This window comes from Sebastes umbrosus, chromosome 1 (genome assembly GCF_015220745.1).
Source record: "Sebastes umbrosus isolate fSebUmb1 chromosome 1, fSebUmb1.pri, whole genome shotgun sequence".
Lineage (NCBI taxonomy): Eukaryota > Metazoa > Chordata > Actinopteri > Perciformes > Sebastidae > Sebastes > Sebastes umbrosus.
This window is the reverse complement of record NC_051269.1, coordinates 31056457-31077902: the sequence shown is the minus strand read 5'-3', so window position 1 is coordinate 31077902 and position 21446 is coordinate 31056457. Positions and strand designations below refer to the sequence as shown.

Here is a 21446-nt window from a genome sequence, read left to right as displayed (position 1 = left end):
TGGACTCCATGAAGAGGACCCGCTCCCTATGTAGATATGAAGGGCTCATTCTAAGCTAACCGAAACACAACGATTCTTAGTTTCAGGTGATTATACACTAACGAAAAACATAGTTATGGATATTATATTCCATTTCTAGATCCCCGGAAAGGTGACACACTGGTCCTTTAAGTATTTCTGCACTAATGTATAGAAAGTTAACATGTTGGAATAGATTCATCTACACATTTTCAAACTTAACTTAAATAAATCATATATCAAATGAATGAATAAAAAAATGCACTACAATACACTACACTATATAAGATATATGGATAATATGGTTAAGCTTATTTGTCTTGTCTTGTCCATTCATTATTTTCATATAGCTCATATTAGCATTGAGAGAAAGACTGCACTTCACAGATTAGGTGACAGTGACGGAGACAGATGGGCGGAGAAGCACACAGTTTGAAAGAGACCCTTGACAACGACCTTTTTGGTCTTTTCTCCTCACATTACACAAGCCTATAATTTTCTGTCTCCAACCTTTGCTGCAAATCAATGCTGCAGGCAGTAATCAAGCTTTCAGTTTCAGAGGTTTCATTTAAAATGTGGTCTGTAGGGTACCTACCGCAATAATGACTCCTGGCATTAGCGGTGATTGTCACTACTTAATAACTGGCATATGTTTAAACACATTTGTCTCTAAGATCCACAGGATGAAAAATAGTCTAATTCACAGTTCAAATCTTACACAAAGTATTGTTACTTTGCGACTATTTTTACTTTACTATGAAGAGTGTGAGATTACACGCTGATTGCTATCACAACGTGGGAGGCGTGGTGGGTGTTTGTAGGGGCAGAGAAAGAGATGAGCATTCAGTAAACATGCAGACATGCTGGTAATCAGGCAGCTATTGTACCAGATACCAAACCCAACAATTTTCTGTGCTGATATGCCTGCTACGCTAGCCAGCTGATTTTGTAGTCAGTGAATGTATAAATGAGCGTGTGTATTTGTCCTTTGGCACTTTGTAGATTCATGTGTAAGTGCTCTCTTATCTCTTGGACTTACTGAACTTGATCTGCGCTATTATCTCCAGCCACACAGTAAAACCACCTTTAAGCAGCACATAGAGACATATTGATTAAAAACTAGAACCAAATGGGAGTATTGATTTGAACTTGTTTTGAAAGTGCACCAACACTGTAAGGTAGTCATCATAGTACTGTATTTTAGTTAGCCTTTTTCCCTTAGTGTACGATATGAAGGGTTAGTATACTTAAACACAGGATAGTTCTGGCTGACACGTTACACCCACAGGTGCAGGGATGGGAGAATGTAGGATTTTATCGCGAATTGCATTAAAAAACACTCACAATAAGATGATTGTGGTGAATTTCCATTATCGGGTTAATCGTGAAAATCCTCACAAGTGACTTGAAAAAGCTGTCTGGCTCAATATCATGGTAGAGAAGTAAGAAATATAGCCTGATTTAAAAGAAACATGAATAATCATGTAGGAGAAAACAGACTCACAATGTTGCTTTTCTTTAAGAATAAATACATAAATTATAATTATAATTTTTTTTAATCCTTTCTTTAAGCAGGGGAACCTTATGATTACCTTATTTAAAGGGATAGTTCAGGTGTTTTGAAGTGGGGTTTTATGAGGTACTTATCCATAGGCAGTGTACTACCTACAGTAGATGACGGTTGGCACGCATCCAGTTTTTGAGAAACACTCCATATCAGTTTAAGTGTACACTATATTTAGAATATTTTCCGAGGGGGACCTGAACTGAAAGTGAAACTTATCTTTACTGTTTTTTGTTGATGGAGTCTGTTGGCTTTGAGGAGAGCATAGATAAGTTTCACTTTCAGTTGAGTTCCCCTTCAGAAAGGACTGTAAAATATTCTAAATATAGCGTACACTGATTGATTTTTTTAGGTGGCTAAAATACGTTATTCTGCTGTCCCCGTCCACAGCAGTACATTGCTTTGTTTTAAGCATATTTTGATGATTACCGGGATAATATCGTGAATCACAATTATTTTTGCCAGGATAATCTCGACATGGGCGAGCGGGGGGGGCGGGTGTCAGCTCCGTGCAAAGCAGCGGAACAAAAACACAGACACATCACCGACAGCATGATAATAATGCACTTTGTGTGCCTATAGTCTGAAAGACTGTACATACAGTATGTAGCCTATAAGATATATTTTGATAAAATACAGTTGTACCAACAGAATACAGTAGAGCACAGAAGCCGTTTCCATGCTGCGCGGCAGACCAGCGCTCGTGTCTGCCTGTCTATTCTTCACCTGAGGATTGCAGAGACCCTGCAGATCCGAGCGGGACGTCAGTTGAGTAGGCGTTCCTTCAATGTGGCCCAGGACACATTCACGTACACACTACCAAAAGAATGTGTCCATATGTGGCCCAGACCACCTCTGAATGTGGTCTGAGGGATAGGATCTCAATGCGTCTTGAGTGCGTTCACACCTGTACTTAAAGCTGTCCACTTGTGATCCAGTCACTGAGGACGCATGTTAATACCAGGTGTGAACAGGGCTTGAAAGCCACATGAACACACAAACTACTTTGTCTTTTAATTTGAGGGATTTGTGGTTTAATTCTCAACATGGCTTACCAGCCATAATGATTCAACACACCTGTGTGGGTGTTTAGGGTCTTTAAAATAGAGGTAACGTTACTGGTGTGAATTTTAATACCTTTTTTGGAATCAGTCATTGCTTAAGAAGCCCCCAAAAAAACACTACTCTTACCTTGAACAAATGATCAGAGGCTGAAGGCAGAACAACACTATTAAAGATTAATGTTGAGGGTGTGGAGGGCATCGTTTGTGCACAACTGTGATTTTGTCTATTTCCTTGAGCTATTTGCCAGGTGTTATGGGTAGCCTTGATGTCAAGTGTGTTGGTGAAAAATCTCTGAAAGGGAGAGGGCCGAGGGCTTGATATAGTCACTTAACAGAGTAAAGTTTAGCTTGTTTCATGTGAATCTACAATCAGAGTAGTAAAAGTGGAGAATGACAAAGAAACAAGAGTGTGATGCAATAAAAACTGAAACTTTTTTACAAAGGTAATAGCTTAATTTAGATACCTTTGAATTAAAATAATCACTCATTACACCAACATTATATTAAGAGTCCAAGGACGTATGGAAGGTCTTCAGAATTTGAGCTATGTAATAAATGAAACAAATGCAATTTCACCAAAAAGTGGTTTTGAATTGACCACTCCAGACCTCCGTGATAGCAACACGTCAGCATGAACAAGAGGCTCTTTGTCGCTGTCTAACAACTGTTTCTATTCTCTTTCTTCATTTTCCAGAAATCTGCTGGATAAAGACACATTCTCCAAGTCAGATCCATGTGAGTACGTCATAGAGACTCTGTGTTTCAATGTTTGTCAGTCATCCTTGTGTAGGTTTTATCTTCTGTTTGTGGATATGTTGCCATGTGATTTGGAAAATCTTTGTTTTGCTCAGAGTGCCATGGCTGTTTGTTCACTGTAGCGGAGCTAAAACCCTCACATTGATTTGCCCATTTGGAATCTGTCTGCAATTCTCTGATTGTCTCTCCTCTTTTCTCTGTCTTTGTCCATCACTTTCTCTCTCTCTCCTTCTCAATATTTCATCTCTTCCTGTCTCTATCTGGTACTTTTGTTTCCACAGTATGCGTGCTCTATACGCAAGGTGTTGAAACCAAACAGTGGAGAGAGGTGAGGGTACACACACACACACACACACACACACACACACACACACACACATGAAAAGGAAGAAAATGACTTATGTCCAATTAAGTCCTTGCTGTGCTCACTGTGTGTTATATTTATGTGTGTGTTTGTGCGTCGGTGAGGATCTAGTTAAGACACTTCACTTCTTCTACTTCTCCTTTCACTGCGAGCATGCAGTTGTCAGCTTTAACACTTCATTAAAGCTGTTCAGCCATCAGTTGTCTGAAAATGCCAGGGAAATATTCTCTAATTGGACGCTTCAGCCAACAAAGAAAAACCCCCACAATGTAATGATCAATATGTTGACACTTTGGGGACTAAACTGCATGCTGGGAGGGTTCTAAGCCAGCTCGTACTGTGCCCTTATGCAGCATTACTATCCGCTCTTTCTACTTATCATCTGACCGTTCTGACTGTTTGTCCATTAATTCTGTTGTTCTGAAGTTACATAAAACCTTAAAAAATACATTTAATGATAACCAATGAGTAAATAAACTAAATATTGAAGTGAGGCACTAATTAACTCACTATTTAAGCTGATAAATCTGTTTCTTTACATTACCGCCCTCTCCAGAAGGGAGGGGTAACTGATGTGATGTCAGAACTACAACTAAACATTTGTTATTGAATGAACCGCTGGAAACATTGTGAAATGGCCTTTACACCCCAGGGGCGTTTTTTTTTCGTGCGATTAACACTGACACATCAATATAATTAAATCATATATATATATAATTATTATAAACTGTTGTTTTGTCACACAGGATGCAAATATTACACGGCGAAAAAACGAAAGGAGGACAATTTTCTGCGCTTTTGCACCGTGAATGAAGGCACCAACCAATCACGTTGTGCGGAAAGGGTTGAGATGCACCTATATTTATGAAACAGTAGTCCAAACCAAGACGGCAAACTTTATTACTCCTTTCAACCTTGACAAAGGCAGCACAGATCAGATTCACTCCTTTTGTCCTCACCTTTCACAATAAAAGCCCTAGACATATAATGTTGGCAGGCGAGTATTTTGCATTTTTGTGCAGTTTATTTGCCTGATACTGGTATCGGTATCGGTGCATCCCTAATAAATAGCAAAGTGGTGACACTACTTTAGAAGATTTGGTGTCAAATGCTGCCAGTGTGCAGCCGCGGCTCCATTTTGAACAGACTTGCTCACTATTGACACCTAGGATAACATTTCTCACTAGCAGAGAATAGTCAAAGATATACCCAGAGAGTGATATTTGCTTTGTTTGTTTTATGGTTTTTCAGTTAAACGTTTCTAATGCTTGCGCCTATATGACCCGCCGTGCATCTATGAATAACTGCAACTGTTTTTTTTTCTGTGTATCTCTGCAAATTCCTCAGTGTGTATTACAGTCTAAATATATTTCTGTGCATGCTTTCCATAACAGAGGAGTTGTGTTTGATGTCAGCCCCCGTATTTGACATCCTCACTCACCTCACAATGCAAATTGTCAATGCATCCAAGTGGCCACAGATATTACTTTTACAGACCACTCTGGATATACAGTATAATGGATCATAATTTAAGGGAATTCATATGTATTTATACAGTCAGATGACCCTTGTCTTCTGCTTATGTGTTTACCCGGTCAAAGCAGATGGCTGTGTGGGCTTTCATTGAAATATAGTTGCATATGTGTGTATACTTAAAGCATAGGCGTATGCATATGTGAAGATAATTCCATCATAAAACTCTCTTTCGCACTTCTCACAAAAGACAATTTGTTTTCCTAGTTGACAACTACAGTACTAATTATAAGACAGGCTGTTAATCCAATCAAGCACCCAAATCATAATTAATATAAAGAGCATTTCACTTCAGTTTATTGTCAAGTTGCTTCATTCGTCATGTTCGCTGGTTTTAAAAATAGAAACATTTAAAGCGGTGGTGTCCTCGCGGAGGTAAACCATCACATCCATAATCATAACGTTAAGAGGTGCTGGGTGTGGATGCGGCTCCAGGTGACGCTGTGTGAGACCTAAAGTTCCCAAACCTCAGACCGAACAATTCACTAGAGACTTTTAGATAACATTTCCTGACAGGACCCTGTAGCATAGCGGTCAGGCTCAGGTCACATTTGATGATGATTTCTACCTCCTCCGGTATTTGTCGTGTGTCACGTTAATGCAGTTGGTGCTCTCTGTGAAGCGTCTTGATTAGATGAAGAAGAAAGTCTCCATCGTTTTTGCCCTAAAGATCACAGAACTAAATCATCTGTCTGCTCTCTCCTATGCGGTAAAATGCCTCGCTCTAGATTCGGTGTGAAAATACTTTTAGGGTGATTTTTCGCTTGGGCTGATTGGAGGGTTTTCCTCCTCCAGAGGCCGTTTTCCATCAGAGTTCAGTACGTTTGTGAAATGTGAAAGTTGTTATGTAACTCGGGTGCAGTGTGCCTTAATCTCATAATCTGGTAGTTGAACAACATGATTGTTCTACATGACATGTTAACTTTGTCCGTCATCGTGTATAATACTTCATTTGTTGATCAATTTATACAATATCAGAAAATGACCCACAGTAATGGCTCCGATATGGAGTCAAGTGTGAAACACTCTTAGGTCATAGGAGACACCAGGTAGGGTTGCTGCTCTCTTGCTAAGTAATATTGACTAACAGCCTCAGTGGAGTACGGAGAGCTCTGTCAGAAATACACACTGAATGAAGCACACTCCCTGGCCATTCTCCTCTCCTTAATATATCTGTTTCTAAAGCTTCAGCACTTCTGTTTTGATCAAGAAGAGAAGAACTAATCAAACCGGGAGTGGAATCAAACAAAGCCCTGTAACCTTGGAAGTCAGTTATGACAAATTATTAGTAGCATTATTAAAGAGTAACTTAACAACCCTGAAAATCTTTTTTCTTTTGCTGACCTCCAGTGGTTTAAAGCCCCCTCTCCAGTAAATTGTGGCATTCCTATGATATTCCATATTTATTTTAGTCATTTCCTGATTAAGTTAATTTTTTACAAATAACTTAATTTTCTGCCCAAAGTTAAAAAAAAGAAGGTTGTTGCTAAAATGGGAATATGACGTATGACGTATAGGAGAAGTTGCAGGTCATACGTCATCCTCCAAACTTGCGCAGGCGCACTGATGCTTGTTTGCATCTGAGCAGCAGCAAACTGATAAATCTGTTTTGTCTGTCAGTTTTTCTTTCTAGTTAGTTAGCTAGTTAGGTGTAGTTAGCTAACCCAACTTGTTGAATTAGCTAACTGAGTGTTTTCATGTTATATTTTACTTTCCTTAGTTTAGTGTGTTTATTTTCACAATGGCATTTGTGTTTGCGGTGAACAGGTATGAACTCAGTGAATTATACAAAATCCCACAGACAGAATTAATACAACACACTGACTGTCACTCGCTCGTCTTTACCGTCTCCTCCTGCTGGAGATAAATTAACGGAAAGGAGCCGATACCGGAGGTTTGCAGGCCTCTAACAGGTCCAAATGACAGGAGCACACAACTTTCAGCCCAAAAGAAAACAAGAGAAAAATCCCATTAGAGAAATAAATGAATCTCAGTGCAGCTCAGTGCGGTGTTGGTGCTGGGAGCTGAGGCGAGAACGGCCGGTGCTGGTGGATGGTGCACCTCCAAAACATCCCGAAACAGCCTTCTAAACTGGGGACCTCTGCAACATGTCTATCCGTCCTCCGGTGCGCTGTGGCAGGCGTGCAGAGGTGTGGCTCCTCGGTGCAGCAGCAGCCAGACGGCCGCCTCGCCAGGAGGAGACGATGAAGAAGAGAGTTGGTGTGTTGCGCTAATTCTTGTCTCATTTGTGGTCTGATAAACAGTAATTAATCTAAACTGGGTTGAAAAACAATGCAATCTGGTTGTCATGGTAATGAATTACGTCTGACTATTAACCACATCCCCATTCTCTGTTTGAGAAAGAACGTTAACCAAAAAACAGGAATTACAACTGGCTGGAGGCGGGCTTTAACTTCTCACCTTGCTGCAGTGATTTGCAGGTGTAATTCACGGCCCTTTGAGATGGTTACAGTCACCTGCGTTGTAGCTGGAATAGCTGCTATATACTACAAGCTGTCTGTGGGGGAGTGTCAGTGCATACATAGCAGTATTCATGCAATCAATGTTAGTGTTATATATGAATATAGCACAAATAGCACAGTGGGGGAATCTTGTTCAGGTGCAACCACCAACTCTATTACATCACGGTTGGGCAGAGGCTCAATTTTTGAGCAGAAAAAGCTGTTTTCTCACACAATATTATTGTTGGAAAAATGACCTGTATTACATGTAACATCATATGCCAACAAGAATGTATGCGATTAAGTGTTAAGCGGAAAAAATCATTTAGCGAATAATGAAAATTTGTCATTTAGGAAACTGAGAAAATACACCATGAATTATTAAGAAAACCTGATATTGTTGATCCTGTGTTTATTTTTATTAAAGCTGCTCAACAGGCTCATCAGTCAAAAAAGCCATAAAGCTTCCACAGTAGAGTCCTTATTTGGCTTCCTGCTGGCTGCCGACACACACATGAATGGCATCAATATAATTTACCAAAATTGCTGTTTAAATATTCTTAGCTTTTATCGAGCCTAATATTAAGTTCTGCTATTTTACGGTTTTACAGCTGTTTTCTTGTTTGTTTGTTTTTCTAATAATTGCATATGGACAAAGTTTTTTTGGGCGTCACATGACCTGCAATTCCTCACAATCCAAAGCCGGTTCTGGGAGCTTGAAACAATCTTATTAATTTGTCCATGTCTGGCTTACAGCCAAACATGAATTCCTAAAAAATTACTTTTGGTGTACTGCAGCCCGCACAGCACCCTGCATACATCAGCAGTGGACTTTTGCCAGGAAAGAAAACACACAACACTTTACACAAAATGGTGAAAAGCTGTTTTTCCATGATCATGTGAAGTTAAGAGACGAGAGAGCGAGAGAAGGTGGATGTTGCCAACAGTAGCTTTATAAAGATGTGATATGGCTGACCTTTTTCTCACTCTCTAATTTGTTTGTGACATCACACTCTATGCGAGTGTGTGTAGCTGCACCATTGTGTGTATGTTTTATTTCTGTATACCATCTACTGTATGTGTACACGCTAGGGCTGTCCTCGACCAAAGAAATTCTTATTTGACGAACACATACGATTTTGTTGACAAATCTATTAGCTGAACTGTGTATTGGCAAAAATCTGGCAATACAATATGTATCATGATAAAGGGGGTTACGATTCAATATATTGAGATATTTTAAGCAAGGCGATATATTGAGATATTTTAAATCTAATTTTAGGAAAACTGTCATAGTATAAAGAACACACCACCATATCAATAAAATCTGAGTAAAGAAAATTTACTTTTTAACGCAGAACAGTGGGTCACTGTAACATCCAACATCAGAGCACTACTTTGAGAGGGCACATACACTGATAAGGTGCATATATTTGCAAATGAAATAAAGTATTGACAGAGTTAATCTTTGCATGTTTTTGAGAATCTATACAGTATCACGAAACATAATATCGCAATATTCGTAATTTTCGACATTTTCTTACACTCCTATTGATTACAGTAGTTGATTTAATTGACAAATCTGTAAAACTGAGTTTCTCCACAAAGAATCACACGAAAGCTCTTTAAATCTTGTGTTTACCAGAGATGTGCTCATAAGTTTCTTGGAAATAAGTCATTCAGCATGAAAAAAGCATAAAAAACAACTATTTGACTAAAAAAATCATAGTCAACTAAGACCAAAATCGACTAAGAGGGGGCATAGTACATGGGTTGCATTCTCACACAATCACAGCTTTAGCTCAAAGCTCTAACAAACTTTAGGATGCATTTTGAAGCAGTGTTTCATGAGGGAAGAAATAGTTTTCAGCTGGTTGGTTTGGCTCTGTCTCCTCCCTCAACAACAGAGGTACCCTTAACTCTCTATCATTCCTGGGGGGCTGTTCATTATTCTGTGTGAGCTTCTCTCTCTCTCTCCGTCTTGGGGGAATCTTAAACACACCCCAGTGCTTTTCACTGAAGGCCAAAACAGAAAAAAAAGAAGCTCAGCCTACACTGCACACAGTAAAGTCCACGCTTATTCACACCATCGTCATTTACCTCTCTCTGTGAGAACACACGACTCCACACCAAGCTCATTATATCAGCACCACGTTACAGTCTGCTGAACATGGTACGAGATAACATGTTGGCCAAAGAACTACATGACGTTCATACCCCCAGGGGTGACTCATGTGTGCTCCAGGGAGGAAGATAATGAAATCTTTGTCAGGTTTGGAACAAAAAAAGCCCCCACAAAAATAATGAAGGATTAGACTCATGTCCTGTTATTTTACACCTCTCACTCACAGTGCGCGTGGAAGTGATTCTTCCTGTGTTTTAGGGACACGTTCACATTTCAATATCAGACACTGCAGGTCTCGACAGTAGCTTTTGCCACCCTGAAGAGTTCAACATGCCATCTGTAGACTACGTGAGCTGCTATGCATTTGTGTGTGTGCGTGCACGTGGCAGGTGCGGGTCAGGGACTTCATGGCAGATTCTCATTAGCCAGCTCCAGCAGCCCAGCAGTATCTAATGAACTCTGCAGCACGGTATTGTCTCTTGCACTCAGCAGGGAAATCACATTATGGAGCTCATCTTCTCCGTCACCCGCCTCTTTACTAACATGCGCTCATAGCCTCATCAACACCTCGGGGTCTCTCGGAAAGTATGGGTGGCTCACGGTTTCAACACCGGTGTCCTTTCCCCTACTTTTCTCCCTCACTGGCGTTAAATTTAGACGTCCAGTCAGTGAGTTCTCACAGAGAAAAACATAATAAAAATAACACAGTTCAACGAGGTGTTCAACATTGTGTAACAAAATAGAAGTGTATGGTTTTATAGCAGGTGTGTTGTCCTAATTGCTCACGTTGTATTGCATTTGTTGTTTTCACTCTATTGATTGAAAAGACAAGGTTAAGTCACACATCCACCTACACTGCTGTCCACGTTATGGAAAAACAAGATGCACTCCTACTTGCAAGTGGCTTCCTTGACATTGATTGAAATTGTAGAGTTTGGCAGCCTTCCAACAAAACGAGGCCTGTTTGGTTCAAACACTGTCGCTGTGGTTCATTTGATATCAGATTTCACATCTTTATTGTAGACTGCAGGCAAAGAGACATGAAACAGCAATGCTCTGATTGCAATGAGTGCCTGAATTGAATCACCACTCCAGCAGTTGTAACTGAAGGATTACGACAAAGAATGAATTTATTAGGATTGATTTGATTCAGATAATTAATGAAGAAAATGAAACAGTGATCACTGAGAGTCATAATGATTGGAATCAAGAGTTTGTGCTCTGCTCTTTTTCTATGTGGAATACAAATGAAACTAAATGTAAAGAGGTTCACTCAACACATGCAGTGCTCTTGTTATATTTAACCTGAAAATTTAACCTGGGAATTCCAATACCATACTATTTAGTATGAAATAAAAATATTTAGTATGTTTCAATACATAGTATGTAAAATGCAGCATGCCAAAAACACCAGGATGTCCTACTACATTCGGTCGTAAATGATGGTAAATGGTAAATAGACTTGCATTTATATAGCGCTTTTCTAGTCTTCCGACCACTCAAAACGCTTTAAATTACATGTCAGCATTCACCCATGCACACACGCATTCATACATTGATGCCAACCTGCCCATCAGGATCTACTCTAAATACTCATTCACACACCGATTCAGGAGCAATTTGGGGTCTTGCTCGAGGACACTTTGACATGTGACTGGAGGAGCCAGAGATCGAACCGCCGCCCTTCGATTGGTGGACGACCAGCTCTACCTCTGAGCCACAGTCGCCCCGGTCTTATTTTGCAGTATCCATGCCTGCATGCTTCTCTGTCTATTCTGACCCGCAATCCTCTGCACAGGGGAGGCAAGGTTCAAGGCAATATGTCATGATGTAGTAGTATGTCCCAACTGTATGCATACTGCATGCAACAGTGCATACTTTGTAAGGGCAGCTGCGGTATGTACTAAAAGTAAAAAGAAAAAGTATGCCATTTGAAACATTGCGTATGTTTTTTGTGCGCAATGAAAGATGGATTACCCACCTGGCGAAAAACGCAACTGCCATTTCATTAATTGCAAATTTGTTTAGGAATTTCACCACAGTAAGATATAAACTCAGTCTGTCAGCCCGGTATTGAAATCAAGATCTTGTTGTTTCGGTTAATGTTGTGCTCAGATGGTTCATATTCTAAATGATTAATACACTGAATACTTTGGGCTACTTGTTGGTCTCTGTGTGCGCTACACTGGATGGGAACTGTAAGGGGACAGAGTACATACTAGGCATGCAGAATAATGGCCAAAATGATAATCACAATTATTTTGATAAATATTGAGATCATGATTATTTACTGATTTTAGTGGACAAACTTTTTTATTGCACTTTTAGCGGCTTTCACTTCCATGTTGTGCTACATTCCTGCTAACGTAGAAATCTGGGCATCAAAATAAGACCGGTTCATATTCACAGTGCATAGAAGCAAAAAAAAAAAAACTCTACCAAAACTTTTCACCCAAAACTGAATCAACAGAGCTGATTTCACTTCCATGTTGTGCTACTTTCTTGCTAATTAACAAATCTGCATCAAAGTAAGACTGGTCCTTATGCACAGTGCAACTCCTAGAGGCAAAACAAAAACATTTTTACCAAAACTTTTTACCCAAAATCAACAGACCACTGCTTTCACTTTCACATTGTGCTACATTCCTGCTAATTAATACATCTTTGCATCAAAATAAAACTCAGAAAAAGGTTCTTCTTCACCTGAATTCAGTGCATTTTAGAGAGCAGATGGGCAAGTCATATACAGTATTAGTATTCTACTCTGTACTTTAGCCGCAACATTCAGGAAAGTTTCTCACAGGCTGCCGCGCAGCTGGGTGCTGCAGGGTGCACGAGCAGCAGCATGACAAATCCACAAAAGTGACGCAAAAACATCTCAATCACACCCTAGTGGCTGACAGTTCGTTTAGGAAGGACATGATTCGATATGTAGCCGAGATTTCCATAAGCGGAGCACACATTTTAAACGTCAATATACCAGTCGATCTTGCTCTTTTAATTGAGGGAAGCTAAAATCATGATCGCGATTAAAGTCTGATTAATTGTGCAGCCGTAGTAAATAAACAAAGCAACAAGGGGTAGGAGGTGTAATAGCGGCCAGACAACAATTTTTTGCCCTGGAGCCTTCCTAATCCAACTTAATCCAGCCATGGCTACAATGACATTTTACAATAAGCCACTCAAGGAAACAAATAAGGATTTGAGGAAGCATATTGACGCCTTCGGTCTACGCTACAGGTCACAAATGTTGACTTCCTCCTTGCGTTCACCAACTGCTACCATCTGAAATCTTCACACTTGGAGTATTCGATTAGCGTAATTCCAGGAGGCTTTGAATGATTTATGTATGTAATGTATCTCATATCTTCATCAGCTTTTTGTACAGTATATGCATGTGGCGTTGCTGGGGTTTTGCCAGCCTTATATCTGGCATGTTTCCCTGCATTTGGCACTTTGGGAGTGAAAATCCCACTAATTAGGAAGCCTTAATCACTGCCTTTCTCCCCCTCTCCCTTCCCACTCCTTTCTCACTCTCCCCCTCCTCTTCTGTACCGACTCTCTGCTCCACTTTTGCCCCCTTTTCTTCATGCATCTTCAGCCGTTTTTCTTCTTTTTCTCTCAAAGTTGTTTCTCTCTGTTTCTCCCTACACATTTTCCTCGCCTCTTCCTTTATCTCTTTCTCTCTGTGGGGTTGATGAGTGAGTGAGCGTGCTGTAATTAATGTGGGAGAGGAGTGAGGATCAAGGAACCAGGAAACACACCCATGGCTTCATCTGCACAGCGGCAGCGTGTGAAAGCACCTCCATTAATCAGGCCTCTGTAAATGTATGTGTGTGTGCATGCGTGATAAGTGAGAGTCTGAGAAAAAGATAAAAAGATAAAGTGCAAGGTGACAACAGCACCAACCGTATTTGTTTATTAAACAGTGTTTTGCTGTCTTGCTTTTCCTTTCATCAGTTTTTCTCTCATCACCTCCATCTTTCTTTCTCCTCCCACAGTTTGGCAGAACGGAGGTGATAGACAACACCCTAAACCCAGACTTTGTTCGAAAGTACATCTTGGACTACTTTTTTGAGGAGAAGCAGAACCTTCGCTTTGACTTGTGAGTGATTTCCTTTGAAGTCGTATCAGTGCTGCATCTTCTCTTCTAACCTCTGTCCTCATTCACTGGGATGGATTTTTCTCTCCCTCCATTCTGTGCCAATTGAGCCCTTAAGAAATTGACCATTCGGTACACCCCGCCTCCGAACAGGGATTAACCAATCATAGATTAGCAACCGCAACAGCAGGCCTGTCAAGCTTTGGATTCCTCCACATGCCGTAAAAGTGTGCATGGGCCATGGGGCTCTATTAAGAGCAATATATCAAGAGTTTGGAGAGTACTGTCTCTTTTTTATCCTTTACAAAACCAAAAACACAAGTGCAAAAGTGTGAGGAACATAGACTGTATATAAGAAGTGGAGGCAGTCACCATGACGTTACCCATTGGTTGGTGGACAAGCCTTGAGTTTGGCATTTTGGCCGTCACCATCTTGTCTTTTTGCAACTAGAAGTGACACGAGGGGATGGAGCTAAGTACAACTGAATGCTGAATAAGACAGGCGACCAAAATGTTACAATTAACTTTCATGAACTGAAAACACTGTGAAAGGGTTAAGTTGTAAGACGAAAACACAACTCCCAGACGACGCCACGGCAGCGACCTGTCAATCACAAGGTAGCCACGCCCTAAAGCATACCCTGCTTTACGGTCTATTTGACTCTAAATGGGACCATAATTTACTAAATGAACATCATGCTGTATTGAACAAGAGTTGAAACTAGCAATTGAGACCATGAACTCATGTTTACAACGTTTACTGAGGTAATAAACCAAGTGAGAAGTAGGCTCATTTTCTCATAGACTTCTATACAATCAGACTTCTTTTTGCAACCAGAGGAGTCGCCCCCTGCTGGCTGTTAGAAAGAATGCAAGTTTAAGGCACTTCCGCATTGGCTTCACTTTTCAAACCCAGAGATTGCCCACTGCACCCAACTCATGGTGTTTTAGCATTAGCGTTAAAAGAAGCTTATTCTAACTACCTACAGCTGGTAAAATATGCTGATGACAGTCCTCATTTCAGCCAACAAATCCATAGTTGTTGGCCTGAAAAGAGGCTGCTTCTGTTTACTTCCGTGTGAAATCAAAGACCTGTTGTTAAAAAAAAATGTTCGGGTGGAAATCTGCCAAAGTTATCGCTGTAACCTATGTCTGTGCTGTATGAGAACTGAAAGCTTGACGGGCTTGACAGTAACGAAGGAGAGCGTTTAACAGTCAGTTGACCTCATGATTCGTTTTGTGACATAAATGTGATTTCCATTAGAAGAGAGAGGTTATCATTCTTGCATAAGTAGCATGATGTTGGCCAGTTTGACGGGTGAACTACCAGCTCTCTACAGAAGAAAGAATGCTGCCTCAGCACTTTTTCATGGATACAAATAATCTCCATTTGGAATTACATAAACAGCCATTCCCTCAAAGCTCCTTCAACAGAATGACCCTTAGCACAACCTCCCTTTATATGCTCCACAGCTACTGTATGCCACCACACAATATAAAAATAGATGCAATTTGGCAACTCTACAGTATAGCAACTGATCTTTTATTTCAATTAATATTGAGAGGGACTCAAACATTGTAGCTGCAGCCTGAATATTCTCCAGGATCTATCGTTTCATCGGATGTTTAATCTTGGTTCATCACATATGCTCCATTTCCTTCACTTTCATAGCTTTATATTCACATGCAAATAAGATCAGGTCCACCACTCATTATTATGGAAGAGAGAAAATGGTCTTGTTGAACCCTTTCCCAATTACTCTGCCCCAAATAGAGTAACATCTGAAAAGATACTGAGATCCTGTCCTCTTTTTTATCTTGGCTCATTCTGAATTTTGGTGTGTGATGTGTAGTGTGATGGCCTCTTTGCATACTTATGTTTTCAACTTAGCAAATAAAATGTCATCTTATTTTCTTTGATCCTGTTATCCTTCTTTCCTCTTTTCCATTCCTTTTTAATTCATACCCTTCCTCAATTACTGTCATACCCTTTCCCTTCCCTAGACGTTTGAGATGCGCTATGTCCTCAAACCTACAAACAAACATCTGAAAAGCCAAAATGAGATAAGCGTGACAGATCACCAGGGATCGTTTTAAATCTTTAAGAGCGTATCAATCAAAACGTCCCCACTTAGATAAGAGCCTACTTTACAGTTTTTGATATAAAACGGCTTTACTGCTTTGTTTCCTTTCAGGTATGATGTCGACTCCAAAAGCCCAGACCTGTCCAAGCACGTGAGTGTGCATATTTTAACCTGCCTGAACCACAGATAAATGGAGGCCAGTCTTGAGTGAAATCCAAATTATTGGCTTGAATGGCTCTGAAAATGACGAAATTAAATATTGCTTGATGGACTATGGTGTTCAAAGTGATTTGAGATTGGCCAAACTGTTTATCAGTGGTGTAATGGGGGCAATGTCTATGTTTTTCTGTTTGCTTTAATTGGGTGTTGCCTGCTGCATGGTTTCTTCTTGATGAAATAAAGCAAACCCTTTTTATTGCCTGATCATGGAAGTATCCAAATACAAATGTTTATTTTTCCTCCTCATTCAATGTCTTTGTTTTTAGACTTTAACAGGGGCTATCCATGCTGTAAATATGCTAATTCTATATATGATTTTTGAGTCTTATATGGTCTTATTTTTCGTATTTGTTCTAGTAGTGGTACTGCAGTGATAGGTATTGTGTAATAACTTGCTATACTATCAAAGCTTGGATTATGAAATGCTTTTAAAAGGTACAGTGTGTAGGATTTGGCTGCATCTCGAGGTGCGGTTGCACATTGCAACCAACTGAGTACCCCTCCGCTCACTCCTCCCTTTCCAAGACTGCGGTAACGTGAGCAACCGAGTGCAAAACCGTGGTAACGTCGTTGGCCTCGCTCAGAGGCCATCCTTATCATAATAACACTACTTTAGGAGCAACGGAAGCGGCTGGCGGTACCACGGTTTTGCACTCTGCAGCTCACGTTGCAGCAGTTTCACAAGTGTGATGGAGAACTACAGTGGCCTTCGGGTAACATAAAAATGTGAAAGTCTCTCTCTAGAGCCAGTGTTTGGTTTGTCATTTCTGGACTACTGTAGAAACATAGCGGAGCAACATGGCGGGCTCCGTGAAAAGGACCCGCTCCCTATATGTAGATAAGAAGGGCTCAATATAAGCTAACAAAAACACAACAATTGATATTTTCTATTCTATTTACTAACGAAAATATACTTATTAATATATTCCATTTCTGCAAATAGATCCCCCAAAATGTTACACACTGTTCCTTTAACTTTTAGTTTCCATTTAAAGCACTATATTATATTATATGATAATTCTTGTTCGACTAGAAAAAGATAAGTTGTTTTTCATCCATAGGCTGGAAACTATGGTGACAGAAAGCATTGACAAAAGTTCTAAATAATCAGTTTTGATGATTATTTGATGTATTTGGATAATCGGGGTTTGCATTTTTTCATCACTAGCTTTAGTTCTACTTGTGTGCGATGGGTTTCAGTTCTGGCACAGCATGGTGTCTTTACACTCTCACTTGGCCATCTGGAGCAGTGCTAGGAGTGCTAGGTATTTGGTACAGTGTTGTGTCCCTGTTATATGATGTGCTCTGTTGTTATTGTTGTTGTTGTTTTCATTGCTGTTGTTGCTGCTGCTGCCCAACCTTTCTGGAAGCCCGCAGAACTCAACGTAGGTCCCAGCATCTCTCGCACTTCTGACACTGCATGGCTGCTGTCCCACATTAACGATCCTTTTCTCAGGAGGAAGGATGGCGTCAATGATCACAACAAACTACAATCACCGACTTGCGGTTCTAAGCCTCCGCCAACCAGTCAAGTTGCAGTTTACATCCATGTCTGTCCAAAATGTCATCCCTTCATTTTTTTTTTTATTATCCTATCAGGCATTTGCGTGAAATTGTAATAATTAGCATATGAATTCTTGAGTTATGGCCAAAAACGTGTTTTGTGAGGTCACAGTGACGTTGACCTTTGACCACCACAATCAAATCAGTTCATCCATGACTTTTTTATGCCAAATTTGAAAAATTCGCTCCTGAGATATTGCGCTCATGAGAAAGGTCTGGACGTACTGTCACCGGCACACATAAACTGACAGGCAAGCCAACCAATCTGTGCAGCTCTTAACCACCGTTGCAGTCTCAAAGGGCTCCACAGCAGCCACAATATGAAAATAAATACTCAGTCAGCAGCTTTTGTAGCGTGTTTTCGTAACATGATGAAGATGGTTAGATCTTTCAGGCTCTTAGTGAGTGGAATCAGTGGGCATAGCAGACCAGAGACTCACTGAAATGAAACACACTATAGTCTGGTGTTGAATTATTTAGTGTGTGCCTGTCCGTCCAGGCCAAAGTTGAGGAGTCTTTGGTTTGGATTGTGCCACATCCTTGCTGTGATTAGTTGAGAAAAGACTTTATTGAAACCAAACACACAGTATGATCTGTCTGGGAGTCTAATGTACCAGATCAATGCTGGGTGATACTGAGGGACTTTGTCCGGTTGTAAACATGATGATGACTGAAACTATGTCACTCTCTCTATAAAGAGACTCTACATTAAGATCCTACACTATAAATCATGTTTGTTGTCATTGGTGCTGTGAATCCCTCCATTTGTCCTCCACAATTCATTAAACCAGTGGTTCCCAACAGGTTGGTTGCGGTCCACAATTGGAGTCTGTTCTGAGTGGAGCGCAATTTTACTTTGAAATTATTATTTATTATTTTGAAGTACCATTTCCCGCATCCTAGTGAGTAGAGCCACTACAACATGTCTCTTTGTAGTTCAAGTAGCCTATTGAATCCGGTCTTGTGTGCCTCCTATTAGAGGCGAATTTAGGTTTGGTTATAGTTAGGCATGTAATGCAGTAAATATCGTTTTAGTGACCTGAATAAGCCTGAATTAGTTGGAACTGCTATCACAATGCTTTTATTATTTTCGAAATGTTGGTTTTAAGCCCTAATTGCTAGGGCTGCCCCTTCTTAGTCAACTAATCTGTTGTTTTAAAGGTTTTTCTTTTAGAAGATTAGTCATTTTTCATGCTTTTTCATTCTGAATGACTTATTTCCAAGAAACTTATGAGCACATCTCTGGTAAACACACAATTTAAGGTGGTACTTTTGTGTGATTCTTTGCGGAAAATTAAATCAACTAATTGATTAGTCAACAAAATCATATATTAGCGTTAGTCGACTAAGAATTTCTTTGGTCGAGGACAGCCCTTCCAACTGCAATGCTCATTCTTTCATTGAGCCTTAAGCCCCAGTTGTAATTAAGCTATTTCCATTTTAATGTTGTGAAATAAAACACACAGACTGTACCCATGATATTAAAATTGTTAGCTCCATCTTCTCAGAGCAAGAATCTCCTGGTTTTTAATCCAGTGACAGGTGGGATGGATGGATGACAATAAACTGAAAGGGTGTAAAGTTGGTCTACTTTACGTGTACTCTCGGAACCCATTGGCTTCCACTGAAGACAGATAAGCCTCTGGGGTCAAGGGACTATATTTCTGGGGTTCTGGTGTAGCCAGAAAATATCCGGGCCAAGACTTCCTTCTCCGTGTGCTGTTCATTGTTCACAGTCCGATTAGCAACTTGAGATGCGAGACAATGAATAAAAAGCTTAGTTATCGTCACACGATAGCCGGTAGGATCCTGATTGCATTTCGGCCAATGCGTTCCACCTCTTTGCTGTCCACACAGACTGTTTACCTGCATTCATTCAAAGCCTGCTCAAACGTGATTGGTCAATACTACTCGGACTACAAATGGAAACCAAAACGCTTCCGATGCCAAAGATCTTGTCCTACTGCCTACAGCTTCTACATGTGAATGAAGAATCTGTTTATAGAGCTTACTGTATTTGTGGACCACAATCTGATGTCGAAGGGAAAATTGAAGCCCAGAGGCTAGACCAGTTGGGAACTACTGCATTAAACCATGCTTACCATGCATACATTGACAACTTTGATTTCAGTTCAACAAACTTTGTATTTCACACCAAAACTGGATATGATGTCACATTGTTGAGCGGAGCACAGTAATGGTGTCTTTGAGCAAAAAACTACACTAAACTCGTGGATGCACGGGCCAAATTATAAACTCTGACCTGCAAATTTGAAGGAGCATGATCGAGCACGCTTCTTTGGCACAAACAGAATTCTTGAATTTCTTGTTTGCCTGAGAGCCAGTGGTAGTAGAATCATTTTTAGCTTGTGTCTGACTATACTCTGATTTCTTGTCTTTCCACTTCACATACGCCAACCTGCCACCCCCCACCTTCCTTTCCCCTCTTCCTTCTTTCTCTCCAGGACTTTCTGGGTCAGATGTTCTGTACTCTTGGGGAGATTGTTGGATCACCAGCCAGTCGACTGGAGAAACCACTCGGGTGAGTAAGAGCTAAATACCCCTGAGTCCAAATGTGATGTGAAGAACACCGTACTGTGCTAAGAGGGGAGTTAAGACAAAAGAAAAATGCTTTGGACCAAAATACAATGACCGTTCTCAGGTATATGCTTTAATAATATAGCTTTATTTGTACTGAGAAAAACGGAGTGAAATGGCAGGAGGAAGACGAATAATGGGATAGGTGATTTAGCAAGACATTGATCAGACAAAGGAGCAAAGGAAGAGAGGGAAAAACAACACATCCTACAGATGTTTTCCTCAGATAATTATTGTCATTAAAGAAAAGGGTGAAGCGCGGAAGAAAATTACCCAAATTACAGCTCTGCTCCTCAGCTTGTGCTCTCACACTGGCTGAGAAAAATGTAGTGTTAATGGGATATCCTGTAATCTGTCTTTACACATCTATCATCCATCATCATCATTATTATCAGTGTGCTGGGCTCTTGTGTAATTCAGGTGAAGACAGTTAAATGTCACATTCAGTGAGATGTGCTGGTTCTCAGCTCTGGATATGTTACCGTGGAGGGAAGGGAAGAAGAGGGATTATTTAAATACTGATTGGTATTAGTATTTATTGGGGGATATCTGTATATATTGGGGGATGTAAAATCATACCTCACATCCCAGGAATATCTGGAAAGATAATCTTTAGAAACACCAACAAATCAGGGCTTTGCTGAGGATTGTCAGGAGGGGAGAATCGGGCTTGATTCTCGTGTGGTGCGTACCCGGCATTATTACAGTATTTGGTTTGCAACAGGTTTCCTTTTCTGGGAAATAGGAGTATAAGAAAATGTAAAAAATATTTGTGATACTGTATCAATTATAAAAAAAACAGTAATAGTTTCCATGCACAGATTAACTCAGTCAATACTTTATTTCATTTGCAAAGAGGTGCTCCCTCTCAGTGTATGTGACTTCTTAAAGTAGTGCTATGATGTTGGATGTTACAGGAACTGTGATAAATGCAGATCCCACTGATCTGATTGCATTAAAAAAGTACGTCTTTTTACTCAGATTTTATGCATAT

The 21446-nt window shown here is 40.2% G+C and overlaps 1 protein-coding gene across 2 annotated transcripts in view; it reads left to right on the top strand.

The window, feature by feature from the left end:
• The window catches only part of cpne5b (copine Vb), a 135159-nt gene that overhangs the window by 25773 nt on the left and 87940 nt on the right, over positions 1 to 21446 (top strand). Inside the window, exons 2-7 of one of the 2 annotated variants that reach the window (XM_037773594.1) lie at positions 3341 to 3381; positions 3684 to 3730; positions 13888 to 13991; positions 16184 to 16223; positions 17662 to 17676; positions 20320 to 20396. In XM_037773594.1, the coding sequence (XP_037629522.1) occupies positions 3341 to 3381; positions 3684 to 3730; positions 13888 to 13991; positions 16184 to 16223; positions 17662 to 17676; positions 20320 to 20396 (324 nt within the window). The remainder of the gene's footprint in view (positions 1 to 3340; positions 3382 to 3683; positions 3731 to 13887; positions 13992 to 16183; positions 16224 to 17661; positions 17677 to 20319; positions 20397 to 21446) is intronic. The other variant, XM_037773603.1, reaches the window with a different exon arrangement.